Source organism: Asterias amurensis, chromosome 12 (assembly GCF_032118995.1).
Source record: "Asterias amurensis chromosome 12, ASM3211899v1".
Lineage (NCBI taxonomy): Eukaryota > Metazoa > Echinodermata > Asteroidea > Forcipulatida > Asteriidae > Asterias > Asterias amurensis.
Genome location: NC_092659.1, coordinates 4,338,890 through 4,357,801, shown reverse-complemented (window position 1 = coordinate 4,357,801; position 18,912 = coordinate 4,338,890). Strand labels below are relative to the sequence as shown.

At 40.4% G+C, this 18,912-nt stretch overlaps 4 protein-coding genes across 5 annotated transcripts in view; 2 read left to right on the top strand and 2 right to left on the bottom strand.

Moving 5' to 3' along the window:
• Positions 1-18,912, bottom strand: part of LOC139945533 (uncharacterized) — a 149,816-nt gene that overhangs the window by 120,002 nt on the left and 10,902 nt on the right. The window lies entirely within an intron of this gene.
• Positions 58-5,885, top strand: LOC139945530 (GPALPP motifs-containing protein 1-like). The gene is made up of 5 exons (XM_071942911.1): positions 58-263; positions 1,094-1,793; positions 2,326-2,490; positions 2,937-3,137; positions 3,780-5,885. Exons 2-5 carry the CDS (start codon positions 1,206-1,208, stop codon positions 3,936-3,938), a joined length of 1,113 nt encoding a protein of 370 aa, XP_071799012.1. The 5' UTR covers positions 58-263; positions 1,094-1,205; the 3' UTR covers positions 3,939-5,885.
• LOC139945529 (integral membrane protein GPR180-like) lies at positions 5,964-14,994 on the bottom strand. Its single transcript, XM_071942910.1, has 10 exons — positions 14,865-14,994; positions 13,544-13,841; positions 12,585-12,743; positions 11,705-11,905; positions 10,863-10,969; positions 9,720-9,843; positions 8,739-8,890; positions 7,134-7,325; positions 6,385-6,462; positions 5,964-6,132 (listed from the first exon to the last, which is right to left on the bottom strand). The coding sequence occupies exons 2-10, from the start codon at positions 13,674-13,676 to the stop codon at positions 5,971-5,973; spliced, it is 1,308 nt and encodes a 435-aa protein (XP_071799011.1). The 5' UTR covers positions 13,677-13,841; positions 14,865-14,994; the 3' UTR covers positions 5,964-5,970.
• Positions 15,054-16,918, top strand: LOC139945531 (uncharacterized). Its single transcript, XM_071942912.1, has 3 exons — positions 15,054-15,180; positions 15,553-15,815; positions 16,167-16,918. The coding sequence occupies exons 2-3, from the start codon at positions 15,603-15,605 to the stop codon at positions 16,914-16,916; spliced, it is 963 nt and encodes a 320-aa protein (XP_071799013.1). The 5' UTR covers positions 15,054-15,180; positions 15,553-15,602; the 3' UTR covers positions 16,917-16,918.

Genomic DNA, 18,912 nt, shown 5'->3' with positions numbered 1-18,912 from the left:
CCGTGTCCAAATTGGCGACTTTGGCTACAGCTACGGCTAGATCAGTGCGTCTGTCAGTGTTGAAGAATAGCAGACGCGCGCGCCCTAGCCGTAGCTGTAGCCGAAGTCGCCAATTCGGACACGGCCTGACAGACGCGCTGATCTAGCCGTACCTGTAGCCAAAGTCGCCAGGGTCAATCTTGCGCGGGCAAATCTTTATCATGCGAGGGTTTCTACTTTGCGCTCAACTTTGTTTTGGCTGCTGAATTCCTCCAAAAACAATCGTAAGTTCAAAACGTTTTCTTAAGGAATGTGGGCCAGGAGACAAAGAGTTTTAGAAATTATGTTATTAATTATTGTTTCATGTTTCGTTTGGTGTAGAATTATTTCTGTACTAAGCATATTTCGTGAGTATTTACTTTACTTTACGACTGGTCCAAATTCCGGACACACGTAAGCAATACAAAATCCCAACGCGCGATCCCGCGAGTGTCACACATACACAACTGGACTGATTCTAAAAAAATGCAGAGTGACAGTCAGTGACAAAATCCCATGCTGATGTACTGGATGTACTGGATGTACTGGATTGGACCGATTTATGGGGCTAGTGCTTGCCTATCAATGACAATGTTAATGTCATGCTTGTGACTTTTGTGTAAAACTGTAAATGAAAAATCAAAACAAAAAACAATTACCAATACCAGTCCAAAAAGGCATGACCAACAGAACATCAACAATAAGCTGACAGGAGGGAGGAGGGTTACGTTTCGCTACTACTACTAGAGTAACCAACATGACCAAGTGACAAGTCCAAGTTTAGACACAGATGATATTTACCGAGTCAATTTTGTTACATGGATTGAGTATTATTGGTCCAGTTGGAGCATATACGTATCAATAATCAATTATCTAATGAAGATCAAGTCGACAGACGACGGTCGGATTGCATATTGTACAGAGGCTTTTTAGCAGAGTGCGTCTGTAGCCAGTCTGTGCTTGCTGTGATTTAGTTTATACAACTTTCACAAATTTAATGAATTGCTTTCATACGCCATGTCGGTGTCATGACACTTTTTCCTAATATTGTGGTTTTTTTCTTAATTATTTGCAGGGTCCTGCTTGTGAAAATTCAATCTGATGAAATTTAGCAATATTGCTTCAAGATTGTAGGATGCAGATGTAGGCAAAATCACCATAAAAGAGAGAAGCATTAAGCAACAAACATGTCAGACTCCTGGATAGGTCCCACGTTGCCTCCAAGTATGGCCAGAGACAGGAGAGGCAATGGAGGAGAAAGCCCCCAGGGTAACATTGGTCCAACCTTACCACCCCATTTCAAGTCAAGTTCAGACATGTCAGAGCAGACTTCAATGGGGAGTGATGTTATCATTGAACGTGGAATAGGCCCAATGCCGCATGGGAACCCAAACTCAAACCACAACAATGAAGATATCGGTCCATCGTTACCGCCCAATCTCAGAAGAAGTCAAGCACAGGAGGGACCGAGCCTTCCTCCAAGATCCACACAAAAAGACTCAGAGTCAGACTCGGGCACAGAAGAAACCTACGGACCTTCTCTTCCCCCAGCTTACTCTAAACCGGATCACATCCTAGGTCCGTCTTTACCACCAGGATTCAGAAGACCCTGGGAAGATGCTCCGGAGTCGGATGAGGATTCTGAGGAAGACAGTTCTGAGGAGGAGGTCATTGGTCCGATGCCGGCCTCGGAGTATGACTATAGACAAGGGAAATCTGCAGCTGAAGAGTTGGAAGCCAGAGCAGCTGCTATGAAGGATAAGCTCACACAAAAGGTACAACGTCTCAAGTACATTTTGCAACGTTTCTCCTGGACCTTGTTTACCTCCCTTAACCCGGTCAGGTTAATGTAGTGGTGTCTTGCCTCGCCTCTTGCACCCTGGCAGTGCCTGGTTTGAATCCAGCCGGGAACCTGTATATGGATTGGGTTTTCAGTCCCTTCTTGGCTGTGTAGATTTTCCCTGGAATTATTCTCTAGGGTTTTCCTCTCACACACACATCTAAAGCTGAAATTTCTTCATTGTCTTCTCTCTTCTAAGCTGGCTGTAATAAGCGCGTTGAAAATGAATCCAAATTCAAAATTCCCTCCTGCTATCTGGTTGATTTTGGAGCCAACTGTTTCACACAATACCAATAACAGGCTTCACTCATAATTCATGGTTGTTTATCAACGCTACGGGCAACTGTGAAGAACAGATTTTTGAAGGATTTCTTTATGGTTAACTCAGAAGGAAAAAGAGTTACATGCATTTGCTTGAAATTCTTTGTGTCCTTAATAAATTAATAACTTCTTGTTTCATTTGTCAGGACGAAGACGTTGCACAATCCAGGGATTCTTGGATGACTGAGCTTCCTGAATTCTCCAAGAGTTTTGGGATGGGGCCTCGGACATTCCGTAAGAATGCTCGACCGGATGAGAAGGACAGATCAGGCTGGACTGAAACCCCAGCAGATAGGGCCAAGAAAGAACAGGTAAAAGAAGCAACGGGGAAACAGCACAATTCATTTGAGTTCCGAGGCTGTAATAAAGCCATTTTATAGTCATTCGTGCGATGGTCAGGGGATGGAAGTATTGACGCGCGATCATAAAAAGACAGAGTTTTTAAGGCCTCACCGATGACTATAAACTGAGTCGCGCGTCAAGATTTCCATCGCACCACCATCGCTCGACCGACTATAAACCAGCCTTCAGGGCTAGATGTCAAACAAAATTAGTTTAGAATTATTTGCTGTCTTTTTAGTTGGCAGTAACTGAAAAAGAATAATAAAGAGGACTACTTTAATCTTAGTACTTGCATTTAAGCTTAAAAGTCGTAGTCCTCTACAACATTGAGCAATGCGATAGACAGGAATCTCTTGTAGGGAAATACAAAGATAATAGGGAATTACTGAAATTCAAACTACATTTTAAATTTCAGGAGAGAATGGAGCGAGCTATAGCAGCAGAACAGGCGATGGCATCATCCTCCAAATCATCCAGGAATAAGAAGAAAGATAAAAAAGAAGTTAAAATGTCTGAAAGAGACAGGGGGATGGCCGAGACAGTACAGAAGCACAACGAGAGAGCAAGGGCGGAGTCGTTGATGGATATTCATTCTAAGAACAGGAAGAGGAAAATGGTTAGTCCAAAGCTTCAAGATGTTTTCTTTTATGTTCATAACAGACCATCTGGGCCTTACAGAAGAAAGGGAATTCCGTGCTTACATCAAGCGCATTTCAGGGGTTAGCAGGGAATTCTTTGCTTGTGCGCTTGTACAGTAAGCTTGTACAGTAAGCTTGTACAGTAAGCTTGTACAGTAAGCTTGTACAGTAAGCTTGTACAGTAAGCTTGTACAGTAAGTGAAGAATGGCCTGAGTAAGCGCAGAGTTTGGCAGTAAGCAGAGCCATGAAACGGAGCATTTCATAGAACTGCTTAAGCACAAAAAGTAGCTAAGCACGAAAAATGTATGATAACTAACAACCGGTTTAAGGTTACCAGTCAAAATAACACATCATACAATGTATGTAAAATTTGTGATTGGTAACCCGTCTACAGTTTGTATTTTTGCTCAGCAGAAATTTGACAAGCAATGATTTGTGATTTAAAAGCAGCTATAATATATGAAATCGGCCCAGACCACCTGTCAAGGCCCAGGTATTTACTGAGCTGCTTAAGCAGAAAATACACAACACCCAGTAGCAATATTAAATTTGTAATTTAGCTTGTGAAAGCTGTATTAAACTTGTAAAAGTGAAAATGCTTGTTTTCTGTTTCCATCAGGCGGAGCAAGGTACTTCAGAGAACGAAAGACGTCCCTTTGACAGAGAAAATGATCTGCAGGTCAATCGATTCGACGATGCCCGACGGAAGCAACTCTTAAAGAAATCTGCCCATCTGGGAGAAAAATTCAGCCACAGTACCGATAAAGTTTACTTGTAATGTTAAAGATTTGGCCTTGGTGCCTCTCCAAAAGATTGCTGTAGATTTTTATTTTTTCCTGAGGGAAGTGCCCTTTGTAAAAGGAAAATGAAGTTGCCCTCTCACAGATAAAATTCCAGGCATTTCAGATAATCACCGAATGTCTGTAGAGCGGAAGTGTCGTGGCCAAGCAATTGAGAGCATCAAATGTAAGCTCTGCTGTATTTAATCTACAGAGTGTGGGCTAGAATTCCGGTCTTGACACTTTTGTATTTAATCAAGACCCTTGACCATTGCACGCTTCGTCCTTCAGACGGGACGTAAAGCTGTAGGTCCAGTATGACCATCGTTCAATCATGAAGGCTCTGTAAGAAAGTAATGAAACAAAAAAAGGTGTGTAATGTACATTTAGGTCTGTGTTGGTTTGGGGGAGGCCAGAAGAATTTATAAATAAAGAAGAGACAAACAATGTATTAAGTACTTGATTAAGAAACACTGTCACAATGCACAGTTAGAATAAAAAATGAAACTCGTATCTTATTGTCTTAAAATTGTAATGCTTTTATTGTTTGCTTTCAATTTTTGGAGGGAGTGGGTTAGGGAGTCAAATTCAGAAACATGATTTAGTCAATCGGCAACATCTAATTCTAAAAATCTAAAATACTCTAATTATTCTAAACTACTGGAGAACAAGAAACAGACCCTAGACTATTTTCTTGTAGAGGCAAGACTGTGTTTCCCCAAGTAAGGGGCACCTTGATGAATGAGGGGCACCTCGGTGAAGGAGGGGCACCAAGGGGGCAAGGAAGCAATTGCCTCTGTTGCTTCTTTGATGTATGACTTGAATATACAATTTGCACCAATAAAAACTGTGTAATTTACTGACAATTTAAAGAATGCCTTACCTCGTGCTCGGATTTAACCTAATTTCAAGGCATCTGACATAATTGGGAAAAGGGGTTTCATGCATGTTTAAAAAGAAGTGTTACTGTTAGTAGACTGCATACAAAAGCACAATTTAGTTCATAAATTAAGTCTTAAGTGAACATTTTTAGTGGCGTAAAAAGTTTACTTTTGGCTGTAAAGAAATACGTGTATCAACCCCAAAGGTTGAAGCAAAGGCCAAGTCCTGACATTTACAAATGTAAATGTAAGGACCATATCTACATAAAAAAAACTTAAACAAACTTTGAATTGTAATGTTTTAAAATAATGCGAGCTGTAACTGTCGTACAGTCAGATATTTTTGCTGAAAACAAGAAGTCATAAAAAATCAACACTATTAGTAAAACGTCTTTTAAAAGGGTTATTCAGGAGCCACGAAGCACCAAGTTACAATAAATATTGAAGTACTCATTTAGTGTCATGCAAATTAAGAGTTCCCAAAAAGCATTTGAAAATCAAGATGAAAATTGTACAGGTTGAGGAGAAAGTTTTTTGTGATAAATAAAACGGAAATTTTCTTAGAATTTGAACATGATTTGAATTCATTGAATATCACCGACTGAACATTTTGCTATTTACTTTTCATCCGCAACCATGATTGTCATTCCACCATTTAAAAAACCCCATAAACCTTTGTGTCAGACCATACATGAACACTAAGCCATCGGCCAGTTGGGTGTTCAAGTTGTAAGACATTTGCTCTAGCAATGCAAAGGTCATGGGTTCCAATCCCACCCAAGTGGGAGGGCTGACTGTGAACCATCCAGATACATTCACCACACATGACACCCTAATACAGGCCGGCGTACATGTAGTTTCAGGCCTGTATGCTTCGTTTTTGAAAGGGCAAGGGCACCAAGGCATTTTATCCTTGATAAATGGCACCCTATGAGGAAAATATACATTTTTACTGTGGGGAGCATTTGAAGGGCACCGAGGAAATGACCAGGGGGCATGGAGGCAATCGCCTTTTTTGCGAAATGTGTCCAGTCGGCAGATTTCACATTATTTTCAGCCCCAGTTCCCTTGCTCCTTCGACGCTCTACAGTCATTGGTTAATATGCGAGCTTAAATTAAAATTTGTTATTTCAAGAGGAAGTTCTTCTCGTCATGAGGTGAGCTTGATGCTAAGATTCTTCTTATCCATCCTAAGAGGGAGGGTCGTAGAGGAGAGGGACGAAACCTCCCAGTAGAGACTTCGAGAGAGGAACAATCGATACAGGAGAACTACGGCTAAGGTCTGGGCTGAGACGGCTCCTACAGTCAGGACCTGAAAAGGGTGGGGTCAAAAATGGAGGTGGGGTCAAAAATGGAGGTGGGGTTAGTACGTACAATTTGTTATCGAGAGTGCTGTGGATGAACATACTTCCCTGTAGCTGAGAAGGATTTAGCTAAAACGTGATTGAGCCCGTTATGGCAGTTGACCTATACATGTATGTGTCGGTATGTGTATATGACCATAGCTCGGTCAGCTGGTCAGAGACTAATTATAAAAAGACTATCAAAAAAAATGAGTTTTTACCTTTCTTCTTAAATACTGCGCTATGAAGAGTGATGTAAGAAGTAATGCTGGGTATGCGAAAAACCACAGGAAACAGTACTGCAAAAAAATGGTAAATTCAAACATTATAATACAAACTTACTTTTACAACAAGAGTTTATTAATTATGTAAGGGATAAGAAATGTTATTTGTTTTTTGAAGAACTGGATACTTAGTATTTTTCCAAGTTCTGTGAAAAAAAAAATCCACAGGCAAATCACTCGGGTGGGATTCTAACCCTCAACCTTTGCATTGCTAGAGCTGATGTCTTATCACTAGTCTAGGGAAAAACAAGACAGAACGCTGGTGTTGCTGTAGCCTTGGCGGCCTTTTACTTTCAGGGTCCTTTTCTGGGGCGGAAAACTTTAAAAGCTTCAACTCATTACCTGGAAGAAGCCACTAATTTCAAAAGATTCACATTCCATGGCAGCATACATTTTTCTGCGTCATTTATCCTCACAAATCTGTAATTTTTGTGAAATAATGCACCTCCCAACATCATATTCTCACAGTCTGCGATGCGTACACAAGATGCACGACGCGCATATCTTGCAGTGCGTTTGCTTGTTAACGCCAAGTAGTCAAGATACGACGACCAAGAATTACATAAGTTTATTTATGTCTTGTTACACGTGAATGTACGCACGTACGCATGGCAGCAGGCAACGCTGTGAGAATACGATCAAAACAGGAATTTCTTAGTCTTTGAAAGCCTGGTTCTAACACTCACCTTGGCAAAACTGCTGTAAAACTCACGCCTCATGGCGCTCCTTTCCTTGGGCAAGATTTGTTGCAATGTGTGGGCAAAGAGCAACGCTAAGGCTACCCGTAAGACTAGGATCAAGAGACCCGTCACACTCTGGTGAGAATGGTAAGGACTGTGGTCGTAGTACCACATCTGCTCCCACAGAATCAGCACACTCTGTGAATAAGAGATTCATACAAGATTCAATTCAAGACAATTCAAACTCACATTTATTTCCATAATTCATGAACAATTCTAAACAGTACATGACCCCCCCAAAAAGAGGGCATTTTTACAAAGCAGAAAACTTAATTAAGTATGGAGGCATCATCACTTTGCATAAGATGTGTTTTCAGCCTGTGATTGAATGTCTCAAATGATGGAAAAGTACGAATATGATAGGGAAGTGAGTTCCATAACTGGGGAAAGCTCTAGCTGATTAAGGCTCAACCAAGAGGAATTTCGAGCAGAAACATGGACAACATCAGTTGATGGAACATAAATTCTGCACATCACAAAGAGCAATGGGGAGACAAATGCTACACATTAGAGACAGAAATACAAAAAGAACACTGGAATAATGGACAATAAATAAGGACAATAAAACAAGCTAAATGGAGATGTGCTGGATGCACCGCCCGAATAAGTGAAAAAAGATGGACAACAAGAAAACTGGACTGGCAACATAGGACAGGGAAAAGGAAGATAGAGAGATGACATCAGGGTTTGTACAGGAACAACGCGGACGTAAAACTGCAAGAAATGAAAATGAATGGCGTCTACATGAGGAGGGCTACAATACATCTTACACTGGATGACCAAAGCCTATCAGCATCAGGAATTTTGCAGCTGACTAGCAAACCAGACCTGGGGCCAATTTCATAGAGCTGCTTAAGCAAAAAATTTGCTTAAGCACGAAAATGGCTCGCTTATTTTACACATGTTACTGGCCAAAATTTCCTGCTATATACATTGCTTATGACTAGTATTAAGCTGTTGTTTACTTAGCATTACAATTGAGTGGAGTCTTGGCCGGTAATCTGATTTTACTAAGCAATGAATTTTTTGCTTAAGCAAAAATTTTTGCTTAAGCAGCTCTATGAAATTGGGCCCAGGGTGGAGTGTATAATTAAAGGCAGTGGACACTATTGGTAATTGTCAAAGACTAGCCTTCACAGTTGGTGTATCTCAACATATGCATAAAATAACAAACCTGTGAAAATTTGAGCTCAATCGGTCATCGAAGTTGCGAGATAATAATGAAGGAAAAATAACCCTTGTCACACGAAGTTGTGTGCGTTTAGATGGTTGATTTCGAGACCTCTAGTTCTAAATCTGAGGTCTCGAAATCAAATTCGTGGAAAATTACTTGTTTCTCAAAAACTATGGCACTTTAGAGGGAGCCATTGCTCAAAATGTTTTATACCATCAACCTCTCCCCATTACTCGTCACCAAGAAAGGTTTTATGCCAATAATTATTTTGAGTATTTACCAATAGTGTCCACTGCCTTTAAGTCTAGACCCCTTAGTTTGCCCAGGTAGCTTTTCTCCACGACAATGCAATATTTACATTGGTAGCCATTATTTACCTGTGTGATGGCCATTCCAGCAGCTAACTTTGCTAACGGTGAACTCTTCCAGACTTCTGATTTGACATGAGTTTTAGCTGAGCCTAGCGTCCAGCCCAGAGATAGACTCAGCATCATGTACAGCATCTCAAACTGAGCAGCAATGTCTGCCACTGGAAAAAGAAATCAAATAGTGTTATTATAATAATAAAAAATAATTTAAAAGATTGAAATTTATTAGATAATTATTATTAGATTATTATTATATTAGATATGGTTATTAAAATTAATATAAAAATGCCTTGTATGGCACCTAATGTAAACTACCCCAAAGCATGTTATAATAAAACTATAATAACCCAGACCATTCAATACTTTTCATTAAAATTATCAAATTAACATTTGAAAAAACTTGAATGTACAGAAAGCAGCCAAGCAAGTACACATGGAAGCAAGTAGTTTAAAACCAGTAGGAAAAAAACAATGTTATTGTATACAAAAAGCCATAAGAAAGAGTTGGAAAAAAGGGTTTTTAAATAATGTACGTACAGGTAGTAAAGCAAAATATAAATTATTTAGTGCTTGTACAAAATAATACCAATCAAACAATCATTCATTCAGAAAACATTTATATATCGACCACATCAACCATAAATGTTCAAAGGCAAATGTTCATCAAGACAGTAACATGAAATTAAAGTACATTGTTGAAAAAGATAACATTTAAGAGCAGTTTCATGAAAATATGATTAGGTAGTCTGAGCATCCTTGATGTGATTTTGGAAGAGTGTTCCATTCTTTTGGGACGTATTAGGAGAGTGAGCGATATGCAAATGACACAGCATCGGTTCTGGGCATGATAAACTGATGAGAAGATGTGGACGATCTAAGCTGTTTGCATGGTGGTTGAACAATCTTGAGTAAAAAAAAAAAAAAAAAGAAAAAAAAAAAAAAAAAAAAAAAAGCCTCATTAGAGACGTTAGCTGCTGTAACACAACTTACATTCTGAGACATTTTCCATTAGTGGTGATCCTTGGCCGTCCACGGAATAGCTATACAGATGAATAAACATGCAGAGTGATCCTACAGCTTGAAGGCATAGTACTGTCGTCAACATCACCAACACCTGGCCATGAATGAAGACAAAGAAAACTCTTTACATGATTGTAAATGGACAATTGGTACAATAGTTCAGTTTTATCAGCATGCAAGGCCTTACTTAAAGGCAGAGGACACTATTGGTAATTGTCAAAGACTAGCCTTCACAGTTGGTGTATTTCAACATATGCATACAACAACAAACCTCTGAAAATTTGAGCTCAATCGGTCATCGAAGTTGCGAGACAACAATGAAAGAAAAAAAACACCCTTGTCACACGAAGTTGTGTGCGTTTACATGTAGATGGTTGATTTCGAGACCTCAAGTTCTAAATCTGAGGTCTCGAAATCAAATTCGTGGAAAATTACTTCTTTCTCGAAAACTATGGCACTTCAGAGGGAGCCCTTTCTCACAATGTTTCAAACCATCAACCTCTCCCCATTACTCGTCACCAAGAAAGGTTTTATGTTAAAAATTATTTTGAGTAATTACCAATAGTGTCCACTGCCTTTAACATTGGTGCTTTTAGGAAAGGTACTTCTGTACTATAGTAAGACTTGTAATGCGCATATTAGAGGAAAGGAAGGTGTAGCGATGTCTTGCCTCACCTTCCACCTCTTAGACCCTGGTTCGAATCCCAGTGGGGGGCACTATGTCTGGATTGGATTTTCAGTCCCTATTCAGGGGTTTTCCTCCCATATCTAAAACTGAAATTTCTTCATTGTCTTCTCTCTTCTCGTTTGGCTCTAATAAGAGCGTTAAGAATATAATTACAAATCCAAAAAGGCAATCGTCTTGTTCTCTGTGTGCATCAACAGTAATGAATAATGATTCTCTCATTGTACCAGTCTATTTTTTGTCCTTACAGCCTCGGTTAGATCACATTGATTAAAATGGAAGATGGCTGCACTATGAAAAAGATAGACCATTCTATCGCCATGCCAACCAGCGCACTTTGTTTATCAACAATGAAAAGGTCTATAGTCAGTGATAGTGGAAAAATTCATCTTGCACTTGATCATTGAGATAATTGGTGTTCTACTTACATCATGCATCGGCCCTCGCTTGCTGAGATTCTCATAGAGTCTTGGTGCCCAGATACATCCCACAATGAAGTAGAGTAATGTCAAGATCTCATAGAAACCTAACAGACCTGAAGAGGAACCAAACAAACAACAACTTAAGGTCATACTTGCAATTTCATTCCAACAAATTAAAAGCTTGTTATTAAAGGCACTGAACACTAATGGTAATTATTCAAAAATCATTATCAGTATAAAAACTTTTTACTTGGTATAACGAGCAATGGAGAGCTGTTGGTAGTATAAATAATTGTGAAGACGGGCTGGATACACTGCCCGAAGAAATGACAAAAGATGGACAACATGAAAAATGGACTGGCAACCAAGGACAAGTTAAAACTCCCACTGAAGTAACATAGTTTTTGAGAAAGAAGTAACTTCTCACTCAAAATATAAAAAGACTTCAGATCTGAAGCCTTTTATTGGGCATCTGAGAGCACACATGAGCAACAGCGGATGTTTTTATTTTCATGAAATTCTCTGGCCACTTTGATGACATACTGAACCCAAATATTCACATGTTTGTTATTTCACGTATACTATTATGTTGGGATACACCAAGTGAGAATACTGGTTTGTTTTCTAGTGTATCCTTAAATTGTTATTGTCGACATGAAAATAAGTGTTCATTGAATTGAATTGAATTGAAATTGACAATTACCAAAGGATTGTCTAGTGCCTTTAGTTCAAGTGAAACATGGGCATAAGTTTGACAAAATAAATAAAAATCATCAAGTAAAGGTCCAGCATGTCCAGTGTAAAATGTGTACCATGCATACTCAGAGAAATTCCTGTTCACAAATTACCTGTCTCTTCACAGCTGAAGTGATTGACGGTCTCATCATGTCTGTCCGCATTGAAGAAGTGTAAAACGTAGTCCATTGTAGGAAGCTCAGCCGGTGGTGGTACCCTACTACACGTGTACATGTCAGCATAGACTGCATGTACGACAATGGGCTGCTTGAGATCTTTCAGCGTGTAGTTGGCCGTTTTGTCATGAAGTGGTACTGCAAGTACAAGGACGGGACAATAAGAATTGGTTATTTTTAATTAATGTAGGGAACCCAAGTGCGCCCTCAGTGTTCATCTGTCTTATTCAAGCTTTTGTGATTCCTGTATTTACAGCAAATAGTTAAGTTTGATGTAGTGACTTTAAGGAATGGTCTCTTTAGCTTTTGAGCAAGAGAGAGCGTCTTAATTTTCTGTATTTCTCACTATTTTGTAGGGAGCATGGCTCTGGTGGAAAGAGTTACTGGCATGTCGTGGCCAAGTGGATAAGAGCATAAGACTCGACGTCTGGTGTTTCTGCTCAGCAGAGTGTGGGTTCGAATCCTGCTCGTGAAACTTGTGTCCTCAAGCCAGACACTTTACCATTATTGCTGCGTCCTTCGTCCCCTGTGTTGTGTAATGCATGTACAAGAACCCAGCGCACTTATCATGAGAGCGAAGGGGTTTGCACCTGTGTTCCTGGTTTGATCAGCAGCATATTGCGCCACAGCACCTTGTAATCCATTACATGGTGCCATTAAGAAAAAGGTCTCATACGTGTACTTCAAAAACGAAACTCCACAATATCTTTCAGGAACAATACCGAATGTTTAAGTTCATTTAGCGCCACTGAGTGACGGATATGTGTGCTATATAAGAAGCCATAATTAATAAAAAATTATTTGAACAATCCCTTACCAACATCTTGAGCCATTGCCAGCCGAGCTGCGCAGTCGGTTCCGTCATCTTTGCTCTTCCTTGCCAGGCTTCGCTCCCACTCTTCCGTCGAGTAAAGATACAACTTGCCTGAAAACAGATCGTTGTTTGGTCGCTCATGCTGGATCCTCCCAATATGACCTGAACAGAAGGATGAGTTTCAAACAAATTAGAAACTGAACTGACTGACTCACACTTTAAGTGTTAACTTTTAAGCCATAGCAATCTATGAATGATCCAGTGTAGCCAAGGGCCAAATTTCATAAAGCCTATTAAGCACAAGAAATCACTGAGCACAGAAAGATCTTGCTTTAATATTTAAAACAGTCAGCAAAGAATTCCTAGTAACAAAGAGTATAGGCACGCGCACCTGCTAATACCTGAAATAATATTTGATGTAAGCATGGAATTTCCTGCTTCCGTAAGCACAAATTCTTTACTTATGGTAAGCAGAGCCATGAAATTTGGCCCTTTCTCAAAACTCGGCTTGGGCTCCAGGCTCCCTCTGCTGATGTTCAAACCACCACCATGTGCAAAATACACGCTGCTCCAAAAAATGTATAGGCCTCGAAGCCAGTTCATACGCAGCACACAAAGCCCAAGCTTGTAAAGAAGCCCAAGCTAAGGTTTGAGAAAGACACCTAGTATGGTCTCAACAGTAAGGTTTGGGCATAGTGGCGTCTTGCCTCGCCTTCCTGGGACCTCTGGGACTGCGGTTTGAATCCCACCAAGGGCACTACACTGTACATGTATGTGGATTGCGTTTTCAGTCACTACCTGACTGCGCGAGTTTTCTCTGAAATAGTTCTCAGGGGTTTTCATCTCCTCACGTCTAAAACTGAAATTTCTTAAATTTCTTCTCACCTGAACAAGCTTTGACAAGAATTATCATACACGTAGATGCAGATAGGGGATGCAAACACTGCTTGTCATGGACTTACCCGAGAAACAAAACTTGCCGATGTACTGACCGCTGTTTCCTGCTGCTGTTACTGGCTCAAACGTTCCACTCATTGTCTTTGCATCAGACAGCGGAGTGTACAGCAACAGCAGCGCACAGCATGCTGCAATCATGACTCCTTCAAATCCGGATCTCACTCCTTTAGATCATATGGAGTAAAAGATGAATTGAGCGTCTGCAATTGACAGAATGGGAGGTTTTTGGCTTGTCTCCTTACAGAAGTTATTATGCGGTGGGCCTCATGCAAAGTAGCATCAAATGAAGTTCGAATGTGGAGCCTATAGGTGAAAGGATAAAAAAATGTAGAACCGGCAATAATTAGGATTATAATAACACAAATTTTGTAACAAAATGAAGAACATGAAATGAATCAAGAATCGTGAATGGGAATGTACCAGGATATCCCTGGCTGGTCGTGTAGGCCTCACCAAATTGGTTGTCCACTGCTCTCTCCATGACTATACCAAGTTAGTAACTGGATGGGAATCTATATATATACATGTATATAAAACTAAGGCGCTAACATCTGCAGTCGCACTATGCAAATATGGACTGCAGACGTCCAAATTTTGAAAAAAACAGACACGAGCAGCAGCACCTGTGCACAATTTCATGTCATGACTTCATGGTGCGTTCGGCTGTTCGGGGACAATCGGCATTCGTAGTGTAGTGTGGTAGCCTAAAACGGAATAGATGGGGACTGAATTACGGTAAAGAATTTAATTTTTAAAATTTTTTGAGATTGCGGATTGATTGGACTTCATGGACCAGTTCCTGAACTAGGTCAATGAGAGTTCAAAGAACACGTAGGTAGAGCCTGATTTGGGGGAATAATGATTAAAAAAATGAGAGATTTGACCTCATATATTATATAGAGTCAAACATTTACATTATACATAAGAAAAAAAAATAAGGCCTAATAATAGTAATACCGAAATGCCCCCCACCCCCCCCCCCCCCCCCCCATAAAAAACAACAACAACCCGGTTGTGTTGTGAGACATGTCAACCTGTGAGGTTCACGGAGACGAGAGCCGAACGAACCTCATAGTTCTAGGAGTTCTCCCATCGAACAATTTAATGGAAAAACAAAAATAATTTTGAATTGGATGAACAATGTCAATGTGCCAGATCATCAGATATAGCATGCCCGGCCTCTCTCTCTGATCCTCTCCAGCTCTCCTCGAGCCTAAAGTCTTCTAATTAAAGAATGCAATTTAATGGGATTGGTGTTCATGTTTTTGTTAAAAAAAAATAAAGTTAACAAGAGAATATGTTTGGCCAAACGAGTCTGAAACTTACAGCAATGCCCAAGCAAAATGTACAATTCTCTCGCTGTCAGTGTCACCGTCAGTTTCACGTCAAATTATTGCACGGAATGCTGCACACATGCCTTTAGCATTGACACATTTTTTTTGTCTCGTCTACGTGTGCGACGAACAGCGCCACCAATTGACGGGTTTTGAGAGAATTGTTGTTGATACCACTTTTTGATTTCAATCAATCTGTCAATCTGTGGGCAGACCGTCCGAGATCCGATTAACAGCTTACTTTCTACATCTTTCCTCCATGCTTTTTACAAATAAGTGTCAGCTTTTGAGCTGAGTGAACAGTGAAGGTAACGTTTATTTACTATAGGTCATGGAGCTCCGTAGTGCATTAAAAATATAAACAAGCACTCCATTCATTGAGCATGTAAAACGGATTGGTTTGGTTCGGTATTTATTATTCATTGTGTATCCAAAACTGCTATTTCATTTATTCATTCATTTGAACCATGCATGATCGAAGTGGATCAATCGTGGGGGGAAAAGGGGCTGGGGAATAAAGGTAATTGTAAATTCGTCGGGGTAAAATTACAGTTTTATAAATTTTTATAAATAAAATGACAGTTAGTGAGTTACACTTACACTACAGTGTATACTGTTATCGTGATAAAATGATTATTTTAAAAACATATAGGCCTACCATTTATTTTTACCATGCACAGCAAAATCAAGACGACAACAGAGTACAACGAAACAAATCTGACTTTTGAAGATGGAAAAACACTGGGTTGAGGACTTGTTCCCTCCATTCTACACTTACACCTTGGACAAGTCGGCAACATCACCAGAAGAAGAAGGGAAAGAAAGTCCCAGCTTGGAACCTAATGATGAGGAGGAGTACATCAAGCGTATTCAGGAAATGTACGACAGAGTTCGCATCGATCTGAATCAGATTGAAAAAGAACGACACCAGAAATGCATCCAGGTGAGGTCAACTGAATGAATAGTTGCGATAATTGTAATCCTTCGCCCCCCCCCCTCCATTCTCCCGCCGTCGGGAGGAGTGTTACTTACGATTATCGCAACATGTGCTGAATGAAAAGAAGCCAATTGCTTTTCAGAGTTAAGACATTTTGAGAAAGACCCTTCTTTGGTCGTAATGTGCGGAGGCCTTTTCCACAGGTCATTTTCATTTTGCAATGGGCTCTTCCAGAAAACTTGTAAAAAGGGCACCAAGGCCAAGACAAGAGAAACAGAGGCCATGATCTTCGTGCGTGGTCTGCATGTAACTCCAGGACTTGTTGGTAAAAATCTTCTTTCTTTCTTTACTATGTAGGTAGGAGAGCCATTGTCTGAGCATCTTCCACAAAAGTCTCCAATCGTATCTCCTGATAAATCTAAACTTGGAAGGAAAACGCCAACTATTAAAGAAGAATGTATCTGGACAGCTGAGGAGCTGGCGTTTCTACGCCAGGCGACTGAGGAGACTAAACAAGAGAAAACGCGACTCCAAGCTGAGCTTAGCCTTGCAGTAAAGCAAAGAGAGAAACTTGGACGCAAATGCAAGAGGCAGTCAGAAGCCCTTGCAGTTAAGAACACAGAGCTACTCGAAAAGACCAAGGAAACAGAGAGGCTATCCCTCCGCTGCCACCATTTAGAGAAAGAGTTAAAGCACTGCAGGATGATTACGAGACTTCAGGAAGAGGATATTGATGAACTTAAAGAGTCTAAACGAGAGCTCAAGAAGCAGTTCACGGCTTTGAGACAAGAGCTCAGTGTCGAGAAGCTGACTGGAGTTAAACTCAAAGGAGAACTGCAACAGGTCGGAAAGAAGAACGTGTTAGAGACCATCGTCAGGGAGGATGGAATCCGCCTGGACTACGAGCGACAGATTAAGAGTCTCTACGAGGAACTTCAAGGTGCTAAGGATGAACTTGAAAAGGAGAGAAGAGAAAATACGTCAACAAGGAAAGCTCTGGACCACTTGAGAATTCACTTTGCAAATTTCCCTGCTGCTGCTGTTAAGGATCAAAGTAAACCTCTGGGTAGAGAAAATGATGAACTGGGTCAATTAAACTTGTACTAGTCTGCTAGTCTTAGTCTGCAAGATCACAGGGGAGAGTGTTGGCTGCAAAAAAATATGAGAACTGAGTGAATTAAACTTTTACTAGTCTGCAAGATCAGGGAGGGTGGAGGCTGCGTGATAAACTGTGACTTGTACTAGTCTGCGGGGTTGGGAGGGTGTTGGCTGCACCCCTGCATGCATGTAAAACACTTAACTGGGTGAATTTTTAAAACTTGTACTAGTCTGCGAGGTCGGGGAGGTTGTTGGCTGCATGTAAAACACTGAACTGGGTGAATTAAACTTGTACTAGTCTGCGAGGTCGGGGAGGGTGTTGGCTGCATGTAAAACACTGAACTGGGTGAATTAAACATGTACTAGTCTTTGAGGTCGGGGAGGGTGTTGGCTGCATGTAAAACACTGAACTGGGTGAATTAAACATGTACTAGTCTGCGAGGTCGGGGAGGTTGTTGGCTGCATGTAAAACACTGAACTGGGTGAATTAAACATGTACTAGTCTGCGAGGTCGGGGAGGGTGTTGGCTGCATGTAAAACACTGAACTGGGTGAATAGACCGATCCATTAAGCTCCGCCCCATTGCGTATTGACCAATCACAACGCAACGAAGGTCCGACAAGTAAGGTCCGACATGGGTGCGTGTACCTTGGCGCGCGCGGCAGAGTTAGGCAGAAAGGCATTGGAGAGCCCACGTGTTCTTGCTCACACGTGCGTTGTGGGCGGAGCCTACTGGATCGGTCTATTAAACTTGTACTAGTCTGCAAGGTCAGGGGGTTGGTTGGCTAAGACTTGTACTAGTTTACTAGGTACCAGGTGGGTGGTGGGGGGTATGGGTTTATTCGATTGCATACAATACAATGAAATGGGTGAATTAAACTTGTTAACTGTCCAGTCTGCAAGGCCAAAGAGGGGGTTGCATATAAAACTGGACTGGTTTGAAATAAATCATCAGAATTTGAATGTGGTACCATACCTCTGGACACTTTATTATAAATAACATGTCCTTAAACTAGCATTATCAAATCACTTACATGATAATAACATAGATATTTAATAGAAAAAATATTAAATACTAAAAAAATTATAGATAAAAGCTGACTGTTGCTACCCTACTTAATAATTATTATTACAAAATCATACAGTAAGGATTTACCAAAAGATAAAAGTACGACTTGGGAAAAAGGAAAATCTATAACAAATATTTCATACTGTAAAGATTTCAGTACTGTTGGATCAAAATGCAACATGGTCATTAGTCAATGCAACACTTTCACACCAAAGCCTAATTTCATGGCTCTGCTTAAAGCCATTGGACCCTTTCGGTACAAATAACTTACAGGGTTTACAGAAGGTAGTGGTGAAATACTTCTCTTGAAATATTATTCCATGAAATGCATTACTTTTTGAGAAAACAGTAAAACGATATCAATTCTCGTTAACGAGAATTACGGATTTATTTTAAACACATGTCATGACACGGCGAAACTCGCGGATACAAGGGTGGGTTTTCCCGTTATTTTCTCCCGACTCCGATGACCGATTTAGCCCAAATTTTTACAGGTTTGTTACATGTATTTGATATAGAAGTTGTGATACATGAAGTGTGGGCCTTGGACAATACTGTTTACCGAAAGGGTCCAATGGCTTTAAACGTTGAATTCTGTGCTTACTGCGCAAGCGCCAAATGTCTGTGCTAGCTGTGTAAGCGAAGAATGCGTAGTTAGTAACATGGAGTATGCATGACACACGCAAAAATTCCCTGCTAAACCAGGAAATACTTTTGACATTGGTGCGGAATTACCTGCTTCGGTAAAGGTCTATTTTTTGCTTATAGTTAGAAGGTCACGAGGCATTTTAAAACCAGTTCCAGGCATTCTCCATGAAAAGAAGCCATTAAGATTTCAATGTTCACATAATTATTTGACATTGTTTGAAAAATGAGTCATGAGCTAACCAAGTTGTCCTGTAGAAATAGAATCGACTGCATTTGGTTGCCTTCAAA